General features: G+C 35.2%; 2 protein-coding genes across 9 annotated transcripts; one reads left to right on the top strand and one right to left on the bottom strand.

The window, feature by feature from the left end:
- Positions 1 to 1240: 1240 nt before the first annotated feature.
- Positions 1241 to 3213, bottom strand: LOC311295954 (uncharacterized protein). 5 transcript variants are annotated; one of them, XM_084417527.1, is made up of 4 exons: positions 2980 to 3213; positions 2366 to 2686; positions 1857 to 2264; positions 1241 to 1677 (listed from the first exon to the last, which is right to left on the bottom strand). In XM_084417527.1, the coding sequence occupies exons 1-4, from the start codon at positions 3020 to 3022 to the stop codon at positions 1568 to 1570; spliced, it is 882 nt and encodes a 293-aa protein (XP_084273653.1). In that variant the 5' UTR covers positions 3023 to 3213; the 3' UTR covers positions 1241 to 1567. The 5 variants fall into 5 exon arrangements, with proteins under 5 accessions (XP_084273653.1, XP_084273652.1, XP_084273654.1 ...); XM_084417526.1 differs by having other exon boundaries at positions 1857 to 2267; positions 2980 to 3185; XM_084417528.1 differs by lacking the exon at positions 2980 to 3213 and adding an exon at positions 2811 to 2956 and having other exon boundaries at positions 1857 to 2267.
- A 2069-nt stretch (positions 3214 to 5282) lies between these two features.
- LOC311295948 (uncharacterized protein) lies at positions 5283 to 18352 on the top strand. Of its 4 annotated transcripts, none has more exons than XM_084417513.1 (4): positions 5283 to 5422; positions 5609 to 5681; positions 9240 to 9469; positions 11622 to 13815. In XM_084417513.1, the coding sequence occupies exons 3-4, from the start codon at positions 9439 to 9441 to the stop codon at positions 12518 to 12520; spliced, it is 930 nt and encodes a 309-aa protein (XP_084273639.1). In that variant the 5' UTR covers positions 5283 to 5422; positions 5609 to 5681; positions 9240 to 9438; the 3' UTR covers positions 12521 to 13815. The 4 variants fall into 4 exon arrangements, with proteins under 4 accessions (XP_084273639.1, XP_084273637.1, XP_084273638.1 ...); XM_084417511.1 differs by lacking the exons at positions 9240 to 9469; positions 11622 to 13815 and adding exons at positions 14567 to 14727; positions 15790 to 18352 and having other exon boundaries at positions 5292 to 5422; XM_084417512.1 differs by lacking the exons at positions 9240 to 9469; positions 11622 to 13815 and adding exons at positions 14567 to 14727; positions 15790 to 18346 and having other exon boundaries at positions 5301 to 5422; positions 5612 to 5681.
- Positions 18353 to 18900: the final 548 nt, after the last annotated feature.

Raw genomic sequence — 18900 nt, 5'->3', positions numbered from 1 at the left:
TGTGTGTATGCAGAATGCAGAGAAATCTGTTTTTTATTTTTATTTGGATTATTTTAATTGTCTTCCTGTCATGCTCTGTGGGAACGATGGGAAACCACAGTTTACCTAAGTGAAATGTTTAGCAGCTGTGGTAAATAGCTGTTGTTACAGATTTACCATTAAGCTTGGTTTGCTTGATTATTTTTAGCATATATAAATTCTGTAATGTGACCAGCAATATTAACATTAACCTATACCTATGATATTAGGGCCTTAATATTGACATGATAAAAATGTACTGAGACCAAGCAAAAAAATGTCCAGTTTCTTCCCCTTCTCACATAGAGATGCAGGATGTCATTTTTTCTAATGCATCCCATATAAAATTAACACTGGTTAAATGACGTACAAGAGAGAAGTGCAATCTTCACACACTGGGCCATTTTGTGAATCTGAAACGAATAGAGGTTGAGTTGAAGTTTCAAATGTTTTTAGCAGACATGATGTTCTGGTTGAAGAACTTCAGGATCAGTCGGGATGCAGTTACCAGATACTTTACTCAGCATACTCACATAGTGGTTTTACTTACAGCTGTTTTACTATAATTGTGAAAGTTAAAATGACAATAACCCATACTCAGAATTTTTCCTCTGCATTTAACCCATCCAAGTCAGTGCGCACTTTAGGATTAGGAGTAGTGAACACACACACACCCCCACCCAAAGCAGTGGCCAGCCATTTTTGCTGTGGCACCCAGGGAGCGATTGGGGGTTATGTATTGACTTGCTCACCTCAGTCATTTCCTGCCTGTATTGAGAATCAAAGTCTCCAGTCTGTGTCTCTAACCATTAGGCCATGACTGTCCCCAAATGTGAGGCTCAAAATGTTGAAATTAGTTAACAATATCCTCACTATGGTGCAAGCTGTCAAAACAACTTGAGAGTCAACTTCACTATTTGATAGGCTTGTAAATGAAATAAAATTCTATTAAGATGTTTGTTAAATCATTTAAGATATTTAAGACATTTTATTAGCACTTGTGCTGCGGAATAAATTTTACAGTTAGAGAATAGCTGATTGATTGAATCAGTCGCCTGACCCATTCAGATCACTAGATCACTGAACTCCACAGAAGAAAGTCATACCAACTATTCCTTTAAATATAATGTTACCATAGCATAGATGCATTAACGCTTTCTGATACTTGTTTCAATTATCATTTGTTTATTTATAACATTTCCAGACGCCTTGGAAACCACAATGAGGAGGAAGATATGCTTTAATAAAGAATAAAACATTTTTAACACAATTACTACAATATACATTTCTCCATACAGCACAAAAACAATCCAACAAATATAGAAGTGTTTAAAAATTTAATGATATAATATTGATATGATGATTTGTAAATTGACATTGATTTGCAAAGCATACAGAAAAACTCTTAACACCTACTCACAGTGTATCATTTGTAAGGGTTGTTTAAGTTCACCATCTATTGACCACATGGGAGAATATAGGATTAATCATTGAGGAACTGATGATGATTGACTGTTTTCTGTCTGTTTCCTCATTTTCTGTTCAACTTTCATGGATCTGAAATGATCAACCAATACTGCAACAGTAGCCACGCCCACCAGAACAGAGAGGACCAATCGGAAAACACAGCTTCAGCAAAACTACAACACTGGACAGAGTCTGAGAGAAGAAAAATAAAAACACTAAACCATTAGTGCACCCAATTCCTCAAACAGGCGCAATATGCTTGCACCAAAAGCAAATTATATTAAAATATTATTAGAAAATTTATGTTTATGGTGTTTTCCTAAATAATGCCTCACTGCCTGAAAATGACCATATTACATCCATTGATATACCTGAACATTGTTGACAAAGTTGCGTGATGTTGAGATGTTTGGTCTGGTTTCTGATGGGATTGTTGATCACACAGCTGTAAGTGTTTTTATCCTGATATTCCACCTCCAGAGGTAGAGAGAGACTGATGCTGAGATCAGACACACTGATGCTGGACAATACACTGATTCCTTTGTACCAGGAGAGAGTCACATCACTCACATTCAACACTGAACACACCAGTGAACATCTGGACACTGATGATCTTGATGATGATGAACATTGTGAAGAGTTACTGACAATCTCAGGTACAGGCAGAGGAGCTGGAAAAGATCTGGAAGATGAGGGAAGCTCGATGAGTTGAGACTCGCCTTGATCACTTGGAGTTTGACTCTCCTCGTTTTGTGTGATTGTAGTGATGATTGAAACAGCTGCTTTCAAACAAAAATCAACAAATGAAAGTGACAACAAAATGTATTAAAGTAAGAGAAATAAAGGTTAAAAGACAATGTGACAGTGATATTTATCTCACCATCTACAATAACCATGAATATCTCCCGCAAGGTTCTTCTGGAGCTGCTGATAGACACTGTATAATATCCAGCATCACTGAATCTGGTGTTTGTGATGGTCAGAGATCCAGTCGGATGCAGTTTCAGTCGGTCTCTGAAATTCCCATCAAAACCAGGATACGTAGGAATACTGTGTTCATAGACTTCAGAAATACATGATTTTTTAGGTTCAAACTTCCATGTTATGTGATCATTTCTCTGAATGTTAGCAACATCAGTGTGTAGAGTGACAGAATCTCCCTCCATCACCGATATTATCTTTATTCCATCCGCTTCCACATCTGCAATATATTTATATAAAAAAAGAGTCAATGGGTAAAAACGTTTAAAAATTTTAAAAACGGAAGTGTTCATCAACAGGAATTGTTTCATTCTTATTTCCAGAATTAATATGATCTTAGTTACCATAATTGTTCACTGCATGTTCATAAATCTGAGAACACAAATTCTAGATAGCATGAAAGCAAAGAGAGATCCAGATAGCCAAGAGATTCATCAATGCACTTGCAAAATGCATTTATTAGAAGCAGAATAACTAATAATAATAATAATAATAATTCAAAAATACACTCACCATGAACGCATATAAAACAAGTCAACAAGCTCCACAGAAACATTTTTGAAAGACTGGATTTAGAAGAGCACAAAAATATATCTGATAACCCTCTTACTGTTACGAGAAGGTTTCCACTGAAAATTACCACACGTTTAGAAGAACTGGGTTCACAACAGTCTCTGATTTGCAGAGTATAATTAGACTGAAGGTTTAATATCAGGTTATCATCACTATCACTCACACACTGCAACTGAAACTAAAGTAGCCACTTCTTGTTCTGAGCAACTTTCAAAAACAACAATGAAAGGTCTTGCGTTACTATTTCACTATTGGCTCATTTCACCATGGTGAAATTAACCAATGTTGCACTATATTTGATTTGATAATTTGATACAGAGATTGGAAAAAGAAAAAGTTGGCAAACTTTATGTTTATGTGGTTGAGAGATATGTAAATGTGCTCCTTTTCCTCATGCATATTATCAATGGCAACTCCCTAGAAATACAATATTTATATTTTACATTATAAATGGGAATAATATAGTATATATTTTTTCTTTGTAGAACTAGGCTACAGTTTTCTCACATAGCAAAAATTGCTGCCACTTCCAGCTCAACACCGGTCTTCACTGTCACAGATGTAACAATATTAGTTCCTGGAATATTCATGATATTTAAGAGGGCGTGTTCTTGAGGCATGCAAACGAATGGAACTTAAAATATTGATGAACACGCCTCAAATCACAACGTTTTAATGGATTCAATGTTCACACTGGTAGGCCTACAAGGGCAGCGCCAGAGAATTTTTAATGCATGTGCTGAGGGGGTGCTAGATCATTGACACGGGGAGCTGCACAATTATAGGCAATATATATATTTTGATATTTTTAGGTCAAACTGTTCTTGTCTGTCAGTCATATAATGCAGGCCTATGGTCACCACCTCAAAGAGCATGCACAGAGAAGTCCAAATTAAACAATTCCCCATTGTAAGTACACATTGATGGCCTAAGACACAAAACCAGCGGTTTGTGTGAGAAAACGAACAGTATTTATATTGTTTTTACCTCTTGTACACAACCACGGCGCTTTCCGGCGCTTGCGCAGACTAAGCCAGAACGCGCGCACACGTCACACACCAGGAAGCGTGCACGCCCTCAGATCACTTGGACGTGGTTGTGTACGATATAAATACTGTTCGTTTTCTCACACAAACCGCTCATTTCGTGTCTTATGTGTACTTACGATGGGGAATTGTTTAATTTGGACTTCTCTGTGCATGCTCTTTGAGGTGGTGACTATATGACTGACAGACAAGAACGGTTTGACCTTAAAATATCAAAATTGAAACTACTGCGGAAACAAAGACACCTACATCTAGGATGACCTTGAGGTAAGCTAAAACATATTTCAAAGTGAACTATCCCTTTAACGTGCAATGCAAGTGACTGCGTGGGTGCTTATATTGTCTGCTATATTTGCTTCTTATTTATTCAATCCAGGCAATGGTTGATGAAAAATTTATTAAAATTAAGATACAATTTATCCAAAACGTAATTCACTTTAAAGAAAGGTTTTCTACAAAACAAAACTTAATGAAGTGGTCAAAATCATGTCTGACCCACTCCATGTCTCTCGATATATTGCGCATCCTATCTTACTCGTGCTGTTCACTTTTCATAATCTGTGTTAAAAAAGTTATTGTGTGCACATCCCACCTTCTGGCAGGTGCTGGACAAAAAAGGACTACTAAAGTGAAAAGACTGTAATGTCCGCAACACTGCTACTTACTCCCATATTTTAATAAAAAGGCAACGTTTCGACCCTACTGGGTCTTCTTCAGGCAAATGGTAAAACACATTTGATACAGAGATATATAGGCCTTACAATCAACTAACCCAGCCTGTGATTACAAATTAGCTTGATTGGGTCTGAACAAGCCTAATAACCCCACTCATTACTTAATTAAGAGAACACTTGCATAGAAAAAACAATCAACATACACAGGAAACCATTCCATATATACAAGTTAACCCCAAAAAGATTTTACAGTATAGTAGGCCTACAGACTCTCTCATGGGCGTCATATAAGGGGGGAAAAGTTAGGACAATTCCAAGGGCCCATGACTGACAGGGGCCCCAACAAATAAGTAAGAACTAATTTAACATTTTATTATATTATACACTATATAAACCATCATCGTTGAGTATATTTCAAATAATAATAAAATGAATGATGTCTTTGATTTTACTCAATACAAGTTAAATATCCCCATTGATCAAAAAGTAAACATTCAAATTGAACGACCACCCCCCTGTATCTGCATGAAATGGTTTGGTCCTGCCTTAGCGTGCGCGGTCTTTTGCAGACAGTCAGTCGATGCGCCAGAAACACAGCCACAATCAATGTTGCATTGTTAAAAGAAAAACTGGTTTTCAAAAAAGGAAAGAGAAAAAAGACAGGTAAGACAAAAGAAACCCAGTTTTTCCCCAAGAAAGGTGGGTAGCCTTTAGTCTGTGAGTTGTCCATAGTGAAATAAGCTAGCTAGCTGCAGGCTAGTGTTAGCCTACATTTATTTAACATTTAATCAGTGCAGCGAAACGTTTAGCAAGATATTCATATTAAATCATTGTCCATGCCTCTTTTAGCAGACTTAACAGACGAGTCAGCAGCACCCCAGTCTCCCCATAACTGCACCCCCTCCCAGTCCCAGTGAAGAAGGTGAGCAGCACTGTGTTAATGACTTTTTTCTCTGACTGTCTCTCTTACTCTTTTTACCATAACAAAAAAGTAAATGAAATATTTATTAATGGCAAATTATTTTCTTACATAATGACCATTGACATAAAAATAAAAAATAAAATAAAAAAAAAACTCCTGTCTGTACTGGATGCAGTTAGAAACAATGAGTAGCTTACCTCAACCTGCATGTAAGTTACAGACAATATTACAATAATCCAGTTTGATGCGTTCATTTAGACTGAATTTTGGCCTTTGAATGACATCTATAAATACACACTTTATTATTCCCATTCCAAACCTCAAAACCTATTGATTTAGTGATCACTTGATCTGTTTTGTAGCACTATAATAACCCTCATGTGGAAATTCTGTTTTACACGTCAACTTTATTTTGTTGTTGGCATATATGTGCAGTTAAGTAAAAAAAATCTGCTGGTTTCATTGTTTTGAGATTATGATGTTAATTTATTTTAATTAAAAAGTTAATATATATTTCGTTTTTTTTTTTTTTTTTTTTATCTGTCATTAATTTTACAATAATATACATTTGAGACTGTAAAGGACTGCCTTAAGGACATTTTATGGTGGCTTTTAGTAAATATTGTGCTAATACTAGTATTGAACTACAAGAAGCAAGACAGTTGCAAGCCTTTGATTAGAGTTATGTTATGCTTTTGATGGAACAGTTAGGTCCTAGAGATGTGGTGACAACAGCTGCACAGAGTGGTCCAATTAGATTTTTTTGTCATGGGGCCGAAAATTCCCTGTACAAATTGCTGCACATTAATTCTGAATTTTACACACACAAGTTGAAAGGCATTTGTTCAAATCAAGTTCATGGATAATTGTGCGTGCATTAATTAATCATGATACGAAAATCATAGCAAAGTCAGATGATATGAACGCAACGTTTAATTACACGTTAAGCATTTTCCGCCCATAGAAAACCATTATAAGAACACTTAATGTGGCTTAATGCAGATTAGAATGTCCCCTTATTATGTCGAAATAATGAGTTATGTCGAAATAACGAGATATTATGTCGAAATAACATATTTTATGTTGAAATAACGACTTATTATGGTGAAATAACGACTTCTTATGTAAAAATAACAAGATATTATGTTGAAATAACAACTTAATATCTCGAAATAACAAGATATGTTTTTTTGTTTTTTTAAATGCGGTTCAGGGCATTGAACCCTCCCTAGCGCCGCCCATATATACAAGACCAGACAAACAAGTCCTCAGAATTAAACTCTAGAATAGACCCCTTTTCAGTTGGTAAACATGGTGGTGTTTTTTGTGGGCGGAGCTTAGGTGGAGGCAGAACGATCCCTCTGGCCGCTTCACTAACGTTAGTTTGCAAGTTTTGTTTTTTGACAATGACTGGAGAAAATCTATGTATTTGATTACACTTTCTTATCAGGTTCTTCAAAAAGTCTAGTCGCAATCAATCAAAGCAATGTATTCAATCATAGATGATTCACAAATAATCACAATAATTTAGAAAACATTATGCGATAAAATTTCAAATTGGAGCCTGTACTCCGTCGATTCTTGCACCCAACAGCACAACAAGATGGCATTTAATAACAATAATAATAATTTAAGCTCCTTATTATGTAGCTGAATCTGTGCTGGTTTGTATTGGCCGCCTCCAATTTTCCCTTTGTTTTGCCACCAGCTAGCGTGCTCTAGTAAGTGTGCATCACATCTTCCTGCCACCACGGCCACGATGCGAAAATACTATTGCAATTATTTCACCAGGCGTCTTGATGCTCTAAAAGTGGTGTTTGTAGTAGGGATGTGCACGAATATTCGAATTTTCGAATATTCGATCTGTAATTATTATTCGAAAAATAAAATACTATTCGAATTTTATCGAATTTATGAGGCCGTAAATACTTTGCAGGTCGTAAATGCAGTGAATCCCTGATAAATCCCAAGCACTAACTCGCAGTTATAATTAAATGCACTGGGTGGCACTGTGGCGCATGTTTAACAAGTTGTTTGTATTTTATCATAATGTCGTCGTCTGCCTCGCGAAGTTTGGAATTACTAGTCGAAAATGAGGTTACTAAATGATTTTACAAAATGGAATTACTTTTGATCAAATTAATTTATTAATCTGGAGTTATAATATCATCACCACAATGAGAAATCACATGAAATCCAAACAGCAGCAGTCGACTGAGGAAAGACAGCTGTCTATCACTGCATCACGACTGCAGGTAAGCGCAGCTGTAGTGCGAGTGATCCGAGATGATAACTTATCTAATAGTAAAATGATTTTGAGATATATTCTTCCTTTAAGTTTTCTTTGAGAGAGAGGTTTAAGAACAGAAAACGCAAGGTGCTGTTAGAAACTTAGAACTAGAACACCGTTATCTTTGTTTCTCTGAAACGTCTGTCAGCGCAGCGCGTTTTCTCACTCGAGCATAAATTGCTGGCGGTGCCCCTCCATGTGGATATTATTGTTTTTCTCAACATAAACGTGAAACAATATAAACACGATAATAATATGCTGACTCGAGTGTATGTGTACGTTCTGTAACTTACGATAACTGGCGCAATCTGCTACTCTGCTTTATTAGGCGTTTTTTTCCGTTCGCGCTGCTTGAGCATATATCCTTTTGTTCTTATATTTTTTTGTTTAGGCTACACATAGGCCTACTGTTTAATGGTTTCAATTAAAAGAAAACTTTAACACATGTTGTAAGCTTGTTGTGTATATTGCCTAATCATAAGCTTCTTCAGAAATGGTGACAAAACGTAAAAAAAAATTACCTTAAAAAATAACGTATTTTTCGTTAAACGTCATTTAAATAAACGAATATTCGAATATTCGAATTTTATGAGCCCGAATATTCGAATGCAATATTTTTGAAAAATGCCCATCCCTAGTTTGTAGAATGGTGCACTGTTGCAGATATCGACCCCACGAGCTGTCCCGTGTCGGATGTTTTACGTTTCCTGCAGCACAGGTAGACTACCTACCAAATAGTTAGGCTAGGGGTAGTTGTGAAAGTCGATGCCACGTAAATTCTTAGTTCGCCCATGTAGAGATCGAATATTCAAACCGTTTCTCTAATTTGGTTTTATTGTTTTTCCATTTGGCAGATTAGAACAAAAGGTGATGAAAACAAAAATGTAAAATGTGAAAAAGAATTATGCATGATATCTTTATTTATGTTAATGAGAAGGGTTGAATATGCGATACATGAACGGTTTCTTCTTTTTTCTGTTTAGGGAGAAAAAAAACGAGAAAACTAATTATTGGAAAGTAAGGTACACTGGTCGTTTTGCGGATTTTTAGCCACAAGTAAACAATCTCATTCCTTTTTTGCTATGAGTGCAATAATTAGATAATCAAATTTACAATAACTGGTAGTAAAACGGTAATTTATATCTACTAGGCCTATATCTTAACTCAAATGATCTGTTTCTACCTCAAAATCTAATAATAAAGTGAAATGCCTCAACATTTCATATCATTTCTTGGTTTCACCTCATTCATTTTGCTGATGTTTTCAGATCACCTGTGAATTGCTACTTAACGATGCAATGAGCGTTAAGCATTTGCTCCTCCAGCAATTCTCCCCCTAAAACAATTCACCAGTGAAGCTCCTTCCACAAGAATTTACCAATAAATGCTGGAAGATTTTCATCAGTCTTCACTCTTCAAGTGAAGTAGAACAGCGACAACATCAGGTGTGATCCACAGTCCTGCAGAATGAAACCTGGAGATACTAAAGAACAAAGAGGTTGGTGTTTATTCTTGTGTATTTATTAATGATGCTGAAGAACATTAAGATTATAAAACTTAAAGCAGTCACACAAGCTGTAAAATATATATTGATAATTGTATAAATATATTGATATAAGTTAATCATAGTTATAGGAGGTGTTTTCTTACAGTAATTTTGGTAACACTGAATTGCACATAAACGCAGTCAACGTTTTTTGATTGTTTTCTTATCTTCCCACCGTACTGTAGAAAGGGTCAAAATCCAGCCTGGTCTCAATGTTAATATGTTGGAATTAATAAGTCTAATTTAAAGGTACAAACAGACTTTTTTGTACATTTGGATAGATGCGGAAACTTTCAGTATGGACATTTTGGCAAGATTTAAATATAAACACTGGTTGTTAGAAGGCAGCTGCATGACTCTGAGATGGTGAACAGGATATGGCTGAACTAAACAGCATTTCCACTTGCTGTTGTGCAGCATTAACTACAGTTAAAATGACCGAGTGGATCTCTGTGCTGGTATGAGTGAGTAGAGGCGGAGCTAATTATCATATTTGTGATTTTGTGCATACTAAATGAAGCAAGGGTGTATAATTACATTCAAGCTATTTTAAGGCATGAAGATTTTTTTTCATAGGTAAAAACATTTAAATATGTAATTTTGGTGATCACAGATGAGTTTTAAGGGATACAATTATTTACTACAGGGGACTTTAAAAATATGTACAGTTATAAAGAAAACATAACAGCACCACAATAACTTATATATTGCAAAAATCAAAAGGGGTTCCAAAAGTACTCATGTTATGTTGCAACGCAGTCCTTTCTAAGTTTTGTATGTGGCACAGAGCAGAATTTAAGCTATTAATCGTTGAAAATCTTATCCTGATTAACTCCGTGAAAACGCACATTTATCAAACATTCATCAACCAAAACGCGAAATGTGCAATCTGTTACAAAGCAGGTGAGAGCCAATGAACGTTTCTGTAAACCCTAACACTCAAAATAATGAATTGGTTTGAGTAGGACAAACTTAAATTAAACTAATTAGTTCAGTCAAAATAACGTATATGAGTATTCAGCACTTTCTTTTTCTTTCAAGTTCACAAAACTGATATATTTTAAGTAAACTGAACTGTTTCATCGTTTTGAGTTTTATGAAATTATTTCTTTTAATTTAGACAAACTCAAGTGTAAAAAAAATGTTCACATTGAGGTTACATGAAATTTTTAAGTTAAATGTATGTATTAATGTACTCTAACATTTCACGCAAAGAACAAGCAAAATGTAGGAGTAAAAAATAAATATCTGCAAGTTCAGCTTACTTAAACTTTGAATATTTGAAACTTATATATGTTTCAAAGTTAAGAATATTTTGAGGCAATTGATTTCCTTAAATGTATTGAGTTTTGCCAACTTATTCGGGTTTACAGTGCATCACTGCCGTAAAGTGTGTTGTAAAGCTTCTTGAGGCACCAAATTTTAATTCATAATGCAGGCTATACAGGATTTGATGTTTACTGAGAACATAAATAAATAATATAGAAATAAATATTACATGATAAATAATGGTTAAACATTTACAGAAATGTTATTTTAAGGTTTTAAAGTGTAGTCTTGTTTAACATTATGCCATCCTTAAAAGTGAAATTCATATTAAACTCCATTTAATAAATGCGACTGAAAACGTCATTGATATGAGAATTGAATACAATAGAATCAATATGTGCCAATGCCAAAAATGTAATATTCATAAATAAGAATTTGTACATCTGCTAATTTGTTCATGCAAATAATAATAATTTACGTTTTAGTGCTGTCAGTGTCAATACATCTCAATATTCTTTGTTTCAGTGTGTGTGAAAATGTAAGTTAATGTACATGTGGTAGAACCACATTTTATATAGAAATGCACACGCATACTCATGAGACCTCTTTGTAGAATCATGTCTCTTCCAATGCTAATTCTAATTGTAAAATTGTGCAAAATTATGCACCCATGTATTTTTTGTTTTGTGTTAAGTTTATGTTAGATGGAGTTTTTAATTTTATTTAATAGCTCTCACTACAAAAACATGGGATTTGTTCCCACTAACCAACGTTAAAAAAATGGTTTGGAGAATGGAGGGATGGATGAAAATGAATGTTTTTACTTTTCTATTAGACCTAAAGGAAGAGAACAAGGAGAGTGAAGAACTGAGTGAAGAGAAGGAACATCATGATGAGAAAAATGGAGAAAAATCTCAGAGTTCCTCACAAACAGCAAGGAATTTTTTGACAAAAAAATCTTTCACCAGCCCTCATTGTGGGAAGAAAAAAAAGTTATGCAAAAAAAGTCATAAACATCACAAGAAAGTTCACACTGGAAAGAAGCGGCACAAATGTGACCAGTGTGGGAATCGTTTCACACAAAAAGTAAGTCTTATGAGACACAAGCAAATCCACACTGGAGAGAAAGTGCACACATGTGATCAATGTGGGAAGAGTTTCACACTCAAAGAAACCCTTTTTAATCACATGAAAATCCACACCGGAGAGAAACCACACGTATGTGAGCAGTGCGGGAAGAGATTCACACACAAACGTTCCCTTGTTGAACACATGAAAATCCACACCGGAGAGAAGCCACACACATGTGATCAGTGTGGGAAGAGTTTCACGCAAAAAGGATCCCTTACTGATCACAAGAAAAGCCACACTGGAGAGAAGCCGCACACATGTGATCAGTGCGGGAAGAGTTTTGCACGAAAAGGAAACCTTAAGAAACACATGAGAATCCACACTGGAGAAAAGCTATACAACTGTGATCAGTGTGAGAAGAGTTTTGCATATTCAGACAGTCTTAAATTACATCAACGTTGTCATTCAGGAGAAAGACCATTTTATTGTGGTCAGTGTGGAAAATTGTTAATTTCAGCATCAGCCCTGAATAGCCACATGAAAGTTCATACACAGGAGAAGCCTCACGTGTGTTCTTTGTGTGGAAAGAGTTTTAGGCGGCCGAGTAATTTAAAATCACACCAGAAAATACACATCGGTGTGAAGGATAATATGTGCGTATAGTGGGAAGACCTTTATTAGAAATGTTGAACTCAAACAGCACCAGAGAATTCACACTGGAGAAAAACCTTACGAGTGTTCACACTGTGACAAGAGATTCATTTGGTCAGGTGAACTGAAAACACATGTGAGGATCCACACCGGAGAGAAGCCTTGTGAATGTGATCAATGTGGGAAGAGTTTCACACATAAAGGAAACCTAGGATTCATATGAAAACCCACACTAGAGAGAATCCGCACACATGTGATCACTGCGGGAACAGTTTCCCAGTATAATCAAGGCTGATCAGACACCTGAAAATCCACAGAGATAATCCACAGTGATCAGTGTGGGATCAGTTTCACATGATAGGGAGCCCTTAAATTAGAGTGGCCATGAGGACATTATTGACTATAATTGGCTTATTTGAAACAATCGTATATTTTCTTTTCAAAAACATTGATGATGCATTATTAATAATTAGCAATGTTCATTTTCTCTCATCATATTTTTGTCAACAGAATGGTTTTATTAACAATGTTTAATCATTTTCATGAGTCATGGAAATAATTTTGTAAACATCTTTTCTACTGTAGTCATACAAAACCACAAAGTGTTATTGCGGCTGGTTCTTCAAAGCTTGCTGAAAAGATAGACATCAGAACACATCTGCATTGATGCGTGTTGTAGTAGCGTGTCGTCTAATACTCTCACATGTTTATTTTATTTTTTTAAATTTTGGGAGGAGTAAAATTTACAAATGTGGTTTCAACAACCAGATACATTTACATTTGTCTCGTTTCATTTGGAATGAGTCTCAGACCACTTCCTGATGTGGTCTGAGTGATCGGATTTAAATCCGTCTTAAAAGTGTTTCAGAGGGCATTTACACCTGGTCTTTACACAATCGGATAGCTATCTGTTCAAAGAAAAAGCACAAAGTGATCAGGTGTTAACAGGCCCATTGACATACATACACTGTTTTTTTTTTATTTTTTAAATGGTCTCACACACAGAAAGGAAGCAGAAAAACTGTATAAAGACAAGTGTGATTTGTATTTGTATTGTTGTTTTTTATTCATCGCAAATTGTAAGAAACAGTAAAATTATAGAGCAGTTTTATACACTTTCAGCAGTTTTCTTGACTCAAAGTAATGTTTCTAACTCAAACACTAAAGTGAGATCTGTGCTGATGGTCCTCTAGCTTGTTTCAGGAGTGCCACTGTTAACAGTTTCTGTTTTCACCTCATTCATTGCTGATGTCTTTAATCATCTGCATAATGCCAATGTGAACACTGTAATGTCACTGTAAACCGCCACTTTAAATGGATAGTTCACCCAAAAATGAAAATTCTGTCATCATTTACTCACCCTCAAGTTGTTCCAAACCTGTATGACTTTCTTTCTTCTCCTGAACACAAAAGAAGATATTTTGAAGAAAGTCGGTAACCAAACGACTGATGGACCTCATTGACTTCCATAGTAGAAAAAAAAAATACTATGAAAGTCAATGGGGTCCATCAACTGTTTAATTACCAACCCTCTTTAAATTATCTTCTTTTGTGTATAGCAGAAGAAAGAAAGTCATAAAGGTTTGGAACAACTTGAGGGTGAGTAAATGATGACAGAATTTTCATTTTTGGGTGAACTATCCCTTTAAGCTTGTTTCATAGGTTTCAACAGATGAAACAAACTACACCATTACCATTTTTGAAATCTACATGATATAAATCTCTTAGCAGCATTTTTTTTCATTATAGTTTGTGATAAACTGTTTCATGCAAAACTGAATTTGTTTATGCTTCTGTTTAATTATTTTATATTATTCTGTTTTATTACATCATTTTTATAATTGGAAATGAAATATTTTAACTAATTTGAATACTACTATTTCTTTTATCTGTTCACATGACACATAAAAGTATAAAAAAGGTTTATATTAAATCGACCAACAAACAAAATAAAAATATATAGAATGAATTTGTAACTATCAATCCATCTATGAAAATATAAACAAAACATTTTATGCAGTTTTAAAAATATTAGCAGATCTGCTGTTCCTATCACAGAACTCGAAGCTCCTCCCACAGCAATTCAACAGTGAAGCTCCTCCCACATGCAGTTCGCCTATGCTGGAATGTTCCCATCAAGTGAAGACAGTTGAACACTGAGAACATGAGTGATCCAGAGCCCTGCACAAAGGAAGATGAAGATACTAAAGAACAAAGAGGTTGGTGTATATTCTTGATCCATCATTAATGATTAAGGGGATAGTTCATCCTCACCCTGAAGCCATCCTAGGTGTACATGACATTCCTCATTCAGACGAATATAATTGGAGTTACATTTAAAAGTTATATTTTTGTCCTGGCTCTTCCAAGCGTGATAAACTGAACTGGGTAAAATCTAGAGCCTGAAACTGAAATTTCCCATGCAATCTTTTGTCAAATGGTCAGTGAAAAGAGTTTTTCTAAATATTATCTGAGCTGTTTTATTTACATTTATTTTATATCTGGTTCAGAATTTTTGCAACTGTTACTAAAGTTTTGAATGTGTAAATTAAGCAAAACCTGATTCAACTGCATGGTAAATGTTTTTCCATTGTTTCAATTAACAAGTAACCAGAAGTTATTTTTCTGAAATTTTGCTAACAGGTTTGATAAATGCATTAAAAAAAACTACAGTTTGTGTAAAAGCTTTTTTGTTAAAACTAATATATCTGAGAGATTGTGTTGGAAACATGGGATTTGTGCCTATAATTTTTTTTTTTTAAATAAGAACTTGAAAATCAATGTGCCCAATTCATGGAAAGTTCCAATGACATATAATTGATTTCATTTTGATATTCATCGTACCATTGTATTGTGGTGTTATGTTAGTCTTAACTTCCTCATTTCCTTTTATTTATTTTTTTTACGGATATTGTTGAAGATTTTATTATTCAGATAATAAGTAATTTAGCTATATATTTGTACACTTATTTCCTCTGTGAGTGACTTTGGTCTGACTTTTGGGGGCTTAAAGGAAGGCTGATGCCACGGAGAATGCTATTTCAGTAAAGTCACATGGTACAAACTATTTCTCAAAATAATCTATAGAATGCATTACCATATTTGGTACAAGGAAGTGTGAATATATGTTTGCTGGACACTTTTTCTGGAGGCGTCGTTCTGCAGAAGGGCACTCGGCTTTGTTTGATTAATAAAATCAAAGATCTCTGAAGTCATTTCCCTGAAAAGAAAGAACTAAACCACAACAATATACATGTCAAACTTTTTTATTATTATTTCAGACTTAATGGAACAGAACAAGGAGACTGAAAAACTGAGCAAAGGAGAGGAGAAACAACATCATGTCAAAACTGGAGAAAAATCTTTGAGTAGAGCCAAAAATTCTTGCCTACATTGTGGAAAGAAATTCCCAAACAACAAAAGTCTTCAAATTCACATGACGATCCACACTGGAGAGAAGCCGTACACATGTGATCAGTGTGGGAAGAGTTTCACACGAAAAGGAAACCTTAATAAACACACGAAGATCCACACTGGAGAGAAGCCACACACATGTGATCAGTGTGGGAAGAGTTACACAAGAAAAGAGCACCTTAATGATCACATTAAAATCCACACTGGAGAGAAGCTGCACACATGCGATCAGTGTGGGAAGAGTTTCACACTCAAAAATCCCCTTAATGATCACATGAAAATCCACACTGGAGAGAAGCCACACACATGCGATCAGTGTGGGAAGAGTTTCACACAAAAAGGACACCTTAAGGAACACATGAAAACCCACACTAGAGAGAGGCTGCACACATGTGATCAGTGTGGTCAGAGTTACATATACAAAAGAAACCTTGAGTATCACATGAGAATCCACACTGGAGAGAAGCCGTACACATGTGATCAGTGTGGGAAGAGTTTCACGCACGCCATCAATTTTAAATCACATCTGTTTTCTCACTCTGGAGAAAGACCATTTTACTGTGATCAGTGCGGAAAAACATTTTTTTCATCATTTTCCCTGAAGAACCACTTGAAACTTCACACAGAGGAGAAGCCTCACGTATGTTCTGTTTGTGGAAAGAGTTTTAGAAAGCTGAGTAATTTAAAAGCACACCAGAAAATACACAGTGGTGTGAAGAATCATGTGTGCTTTGATTGTGGGAAGACATTTATTACAGATCATGCAGTGAAACTGCACCAGAGAATTCACACTGGAGAAAAACCTTACAAGTGTTCACACTGTGACAAGAGATTCAGTCAGTCAGGAAGTCTGAAAGAACACAAGATGATCCACACTGGAGAGAAACCACACACGTGTGATCAGTGTGGGAAAGGTTTCACACAAAAAAGACACCTTAATAATCACAGGAAAAAACATAATAGAGACAAGCCACACATGTAAGAACTCACATTGTCAATCTGGATCATTCTGGACAGTACTTTTTTTGCATTATCCCAGAAGAACCACATTAAAGTTCATGTAAGAATTGGGAATTTAGGAAATGCTTGAAGTGCGACCAGACCCTGAGAGAACAAAAGGACCTCTCTGGAAATTAGCATTTGAACTCACCATTTGTGAGACAAAGTCTCACCTCAGAACACATCTCTTCCCCCTCTTCCTCACTCCCCCTCTCACATGCTGAGACCACATGTAATTCACCCAAGAAAATGTATAGTTCAATGTGAATGATTACCACAGAGTATCTTTCATGTTTGGTATCATTTAAAATGTCACAGTGCGACTGGTACAAATGTCTCATTTCCAAATTAGTAAAACAAAAGGTAATAAGGTTTTTAAGAGTTTATGGATAACTGACTTACAAAGGAAGGTGGTCTCTCAAGCAAATGGTCACACAACCCCAAAAGGTGTCAACTCTGAATGCAAATTTCTTTTGTTAGTACATGTTTCCATGTGAAAGGTTTGTCTAATGAAATGCAGAAGGAAGTTCGGGGCCCTTTTCTGTATTTCAGATTGGCCCGTGAGGCTGAGAGTAAGATGTATGTTGAATGTTGGCTTTGCATCTTCTCTCTATTCCAGAGTATTTGATGTTTTGTATCAATTATCTTTGAATTGATTATGAAATTGGCATTATACATATACCTGACATAATAAATTGTTACATTTGATTATTGTAATTGACTTTTACATTATTTTCATTGAAGAGTTAAACGGAATAGTCAAAAATTTGCTCATAATTAATGATCCACAGATATCATTAAAATCCTTTTCATTTATGGAGTCAAATGTATTGCATTTAATCCAAAAATACTTTGCCTCGAGAAAAGGACAGTAACACGTTAAGTCCCTCCGCACTGGTCGGATGCCTCCATTGGGCAGATTTAGCGCAAGCTTACATTCATATAAAGGAGGAGCCTCACATGTTTTTTTAATGGTTGTTTGTGGAATACAAATTCAAGATTGTGTTTAAGATCCACTGATTCTATGGCCTGACATGACATCACATGATAAACTAAGGTGAAACATTGGATCGCACTGATACAATGTGAAGGTGAACATGATGGTGTCAGTTACTGATTCAATTGAACAGAGATTCCAGTGACGGTCTCTGATCTTCTTACTGAAAGTCAGGCTATGTATGAATGTTTACATGTTACCAGGTGCCATTCAACCAATCAAAGAAAAGATTCATGCTGCAATGCATGCTGGGTGCCAACATAGATCCCAGCATGCATTGCAGCATAAATAATTTATGCAGTTGTCTTATTGTTGTATTCAATTCCAAATCTTACTGTTTGCTCATTTTTTTGCTGTTGTTTGATTTTTTAGTAGCTTGTTTTGAGATGTTCAGTGTTTATGTTTATCTAAATAAATCAAAAATGTTGATTGTCACCATTGTTGAGTCTTGATGTCTAAATGTACCTCAGTGCTCAATGCATCATTGGGAGATTATTTCTGTTCTAACAGCAGTTTAATATTATTTCAGTAATGTTTCATAGATTGAAATTATAATACAACTAAGTTAAAATAAAATTGCATAAACATAGTATGTGAGACTTAGAAAAACATTAGATGATTTTATGGCACTAATTCAAAGGTCATAAACACTTGAAACCCTTATGTTCAATGTTAAATTGTCAATCATGATGACCATGATTGAGTTTTGTACATCCCAAATAGATTTGGCCTAAATTATATTTATTCCACTCACTTTTTTCACACATGACTGAGATTGAATGAGGTTACTTTCCGCCAATTAATTTCAAAAGTAGCCTATGTCAAAAATAAATGTCATGTAGCACTGGAGAATTCTTACTTGGGAAATTTGTACCTCTTAGTCAAGAATTTGCCATTACATGGTCACACAAACATGACAAAATTTATATTTATTTAGATTTTTTTATCTAAAATATATTTTTTTCAGTTATAGATGCATGGA

The sequence above is a fragment of the Rutilus rutilus genome, assembly GCF_951802725.1.
Source record: "Rutilus rutilus genome assembly, chromosome: 8".
In the NCBI taxonomy this organism is placed as follows: domain Eukaryota; kingdom Metazoa; phylum Chordata; class Actinopteri; order Cypriniformes; family Leuciscidae; genus Rutilus; species Rutilus rutilus.
This window is presented reverse-complemented; position numbering and strand designations above follow the sequence as displayed.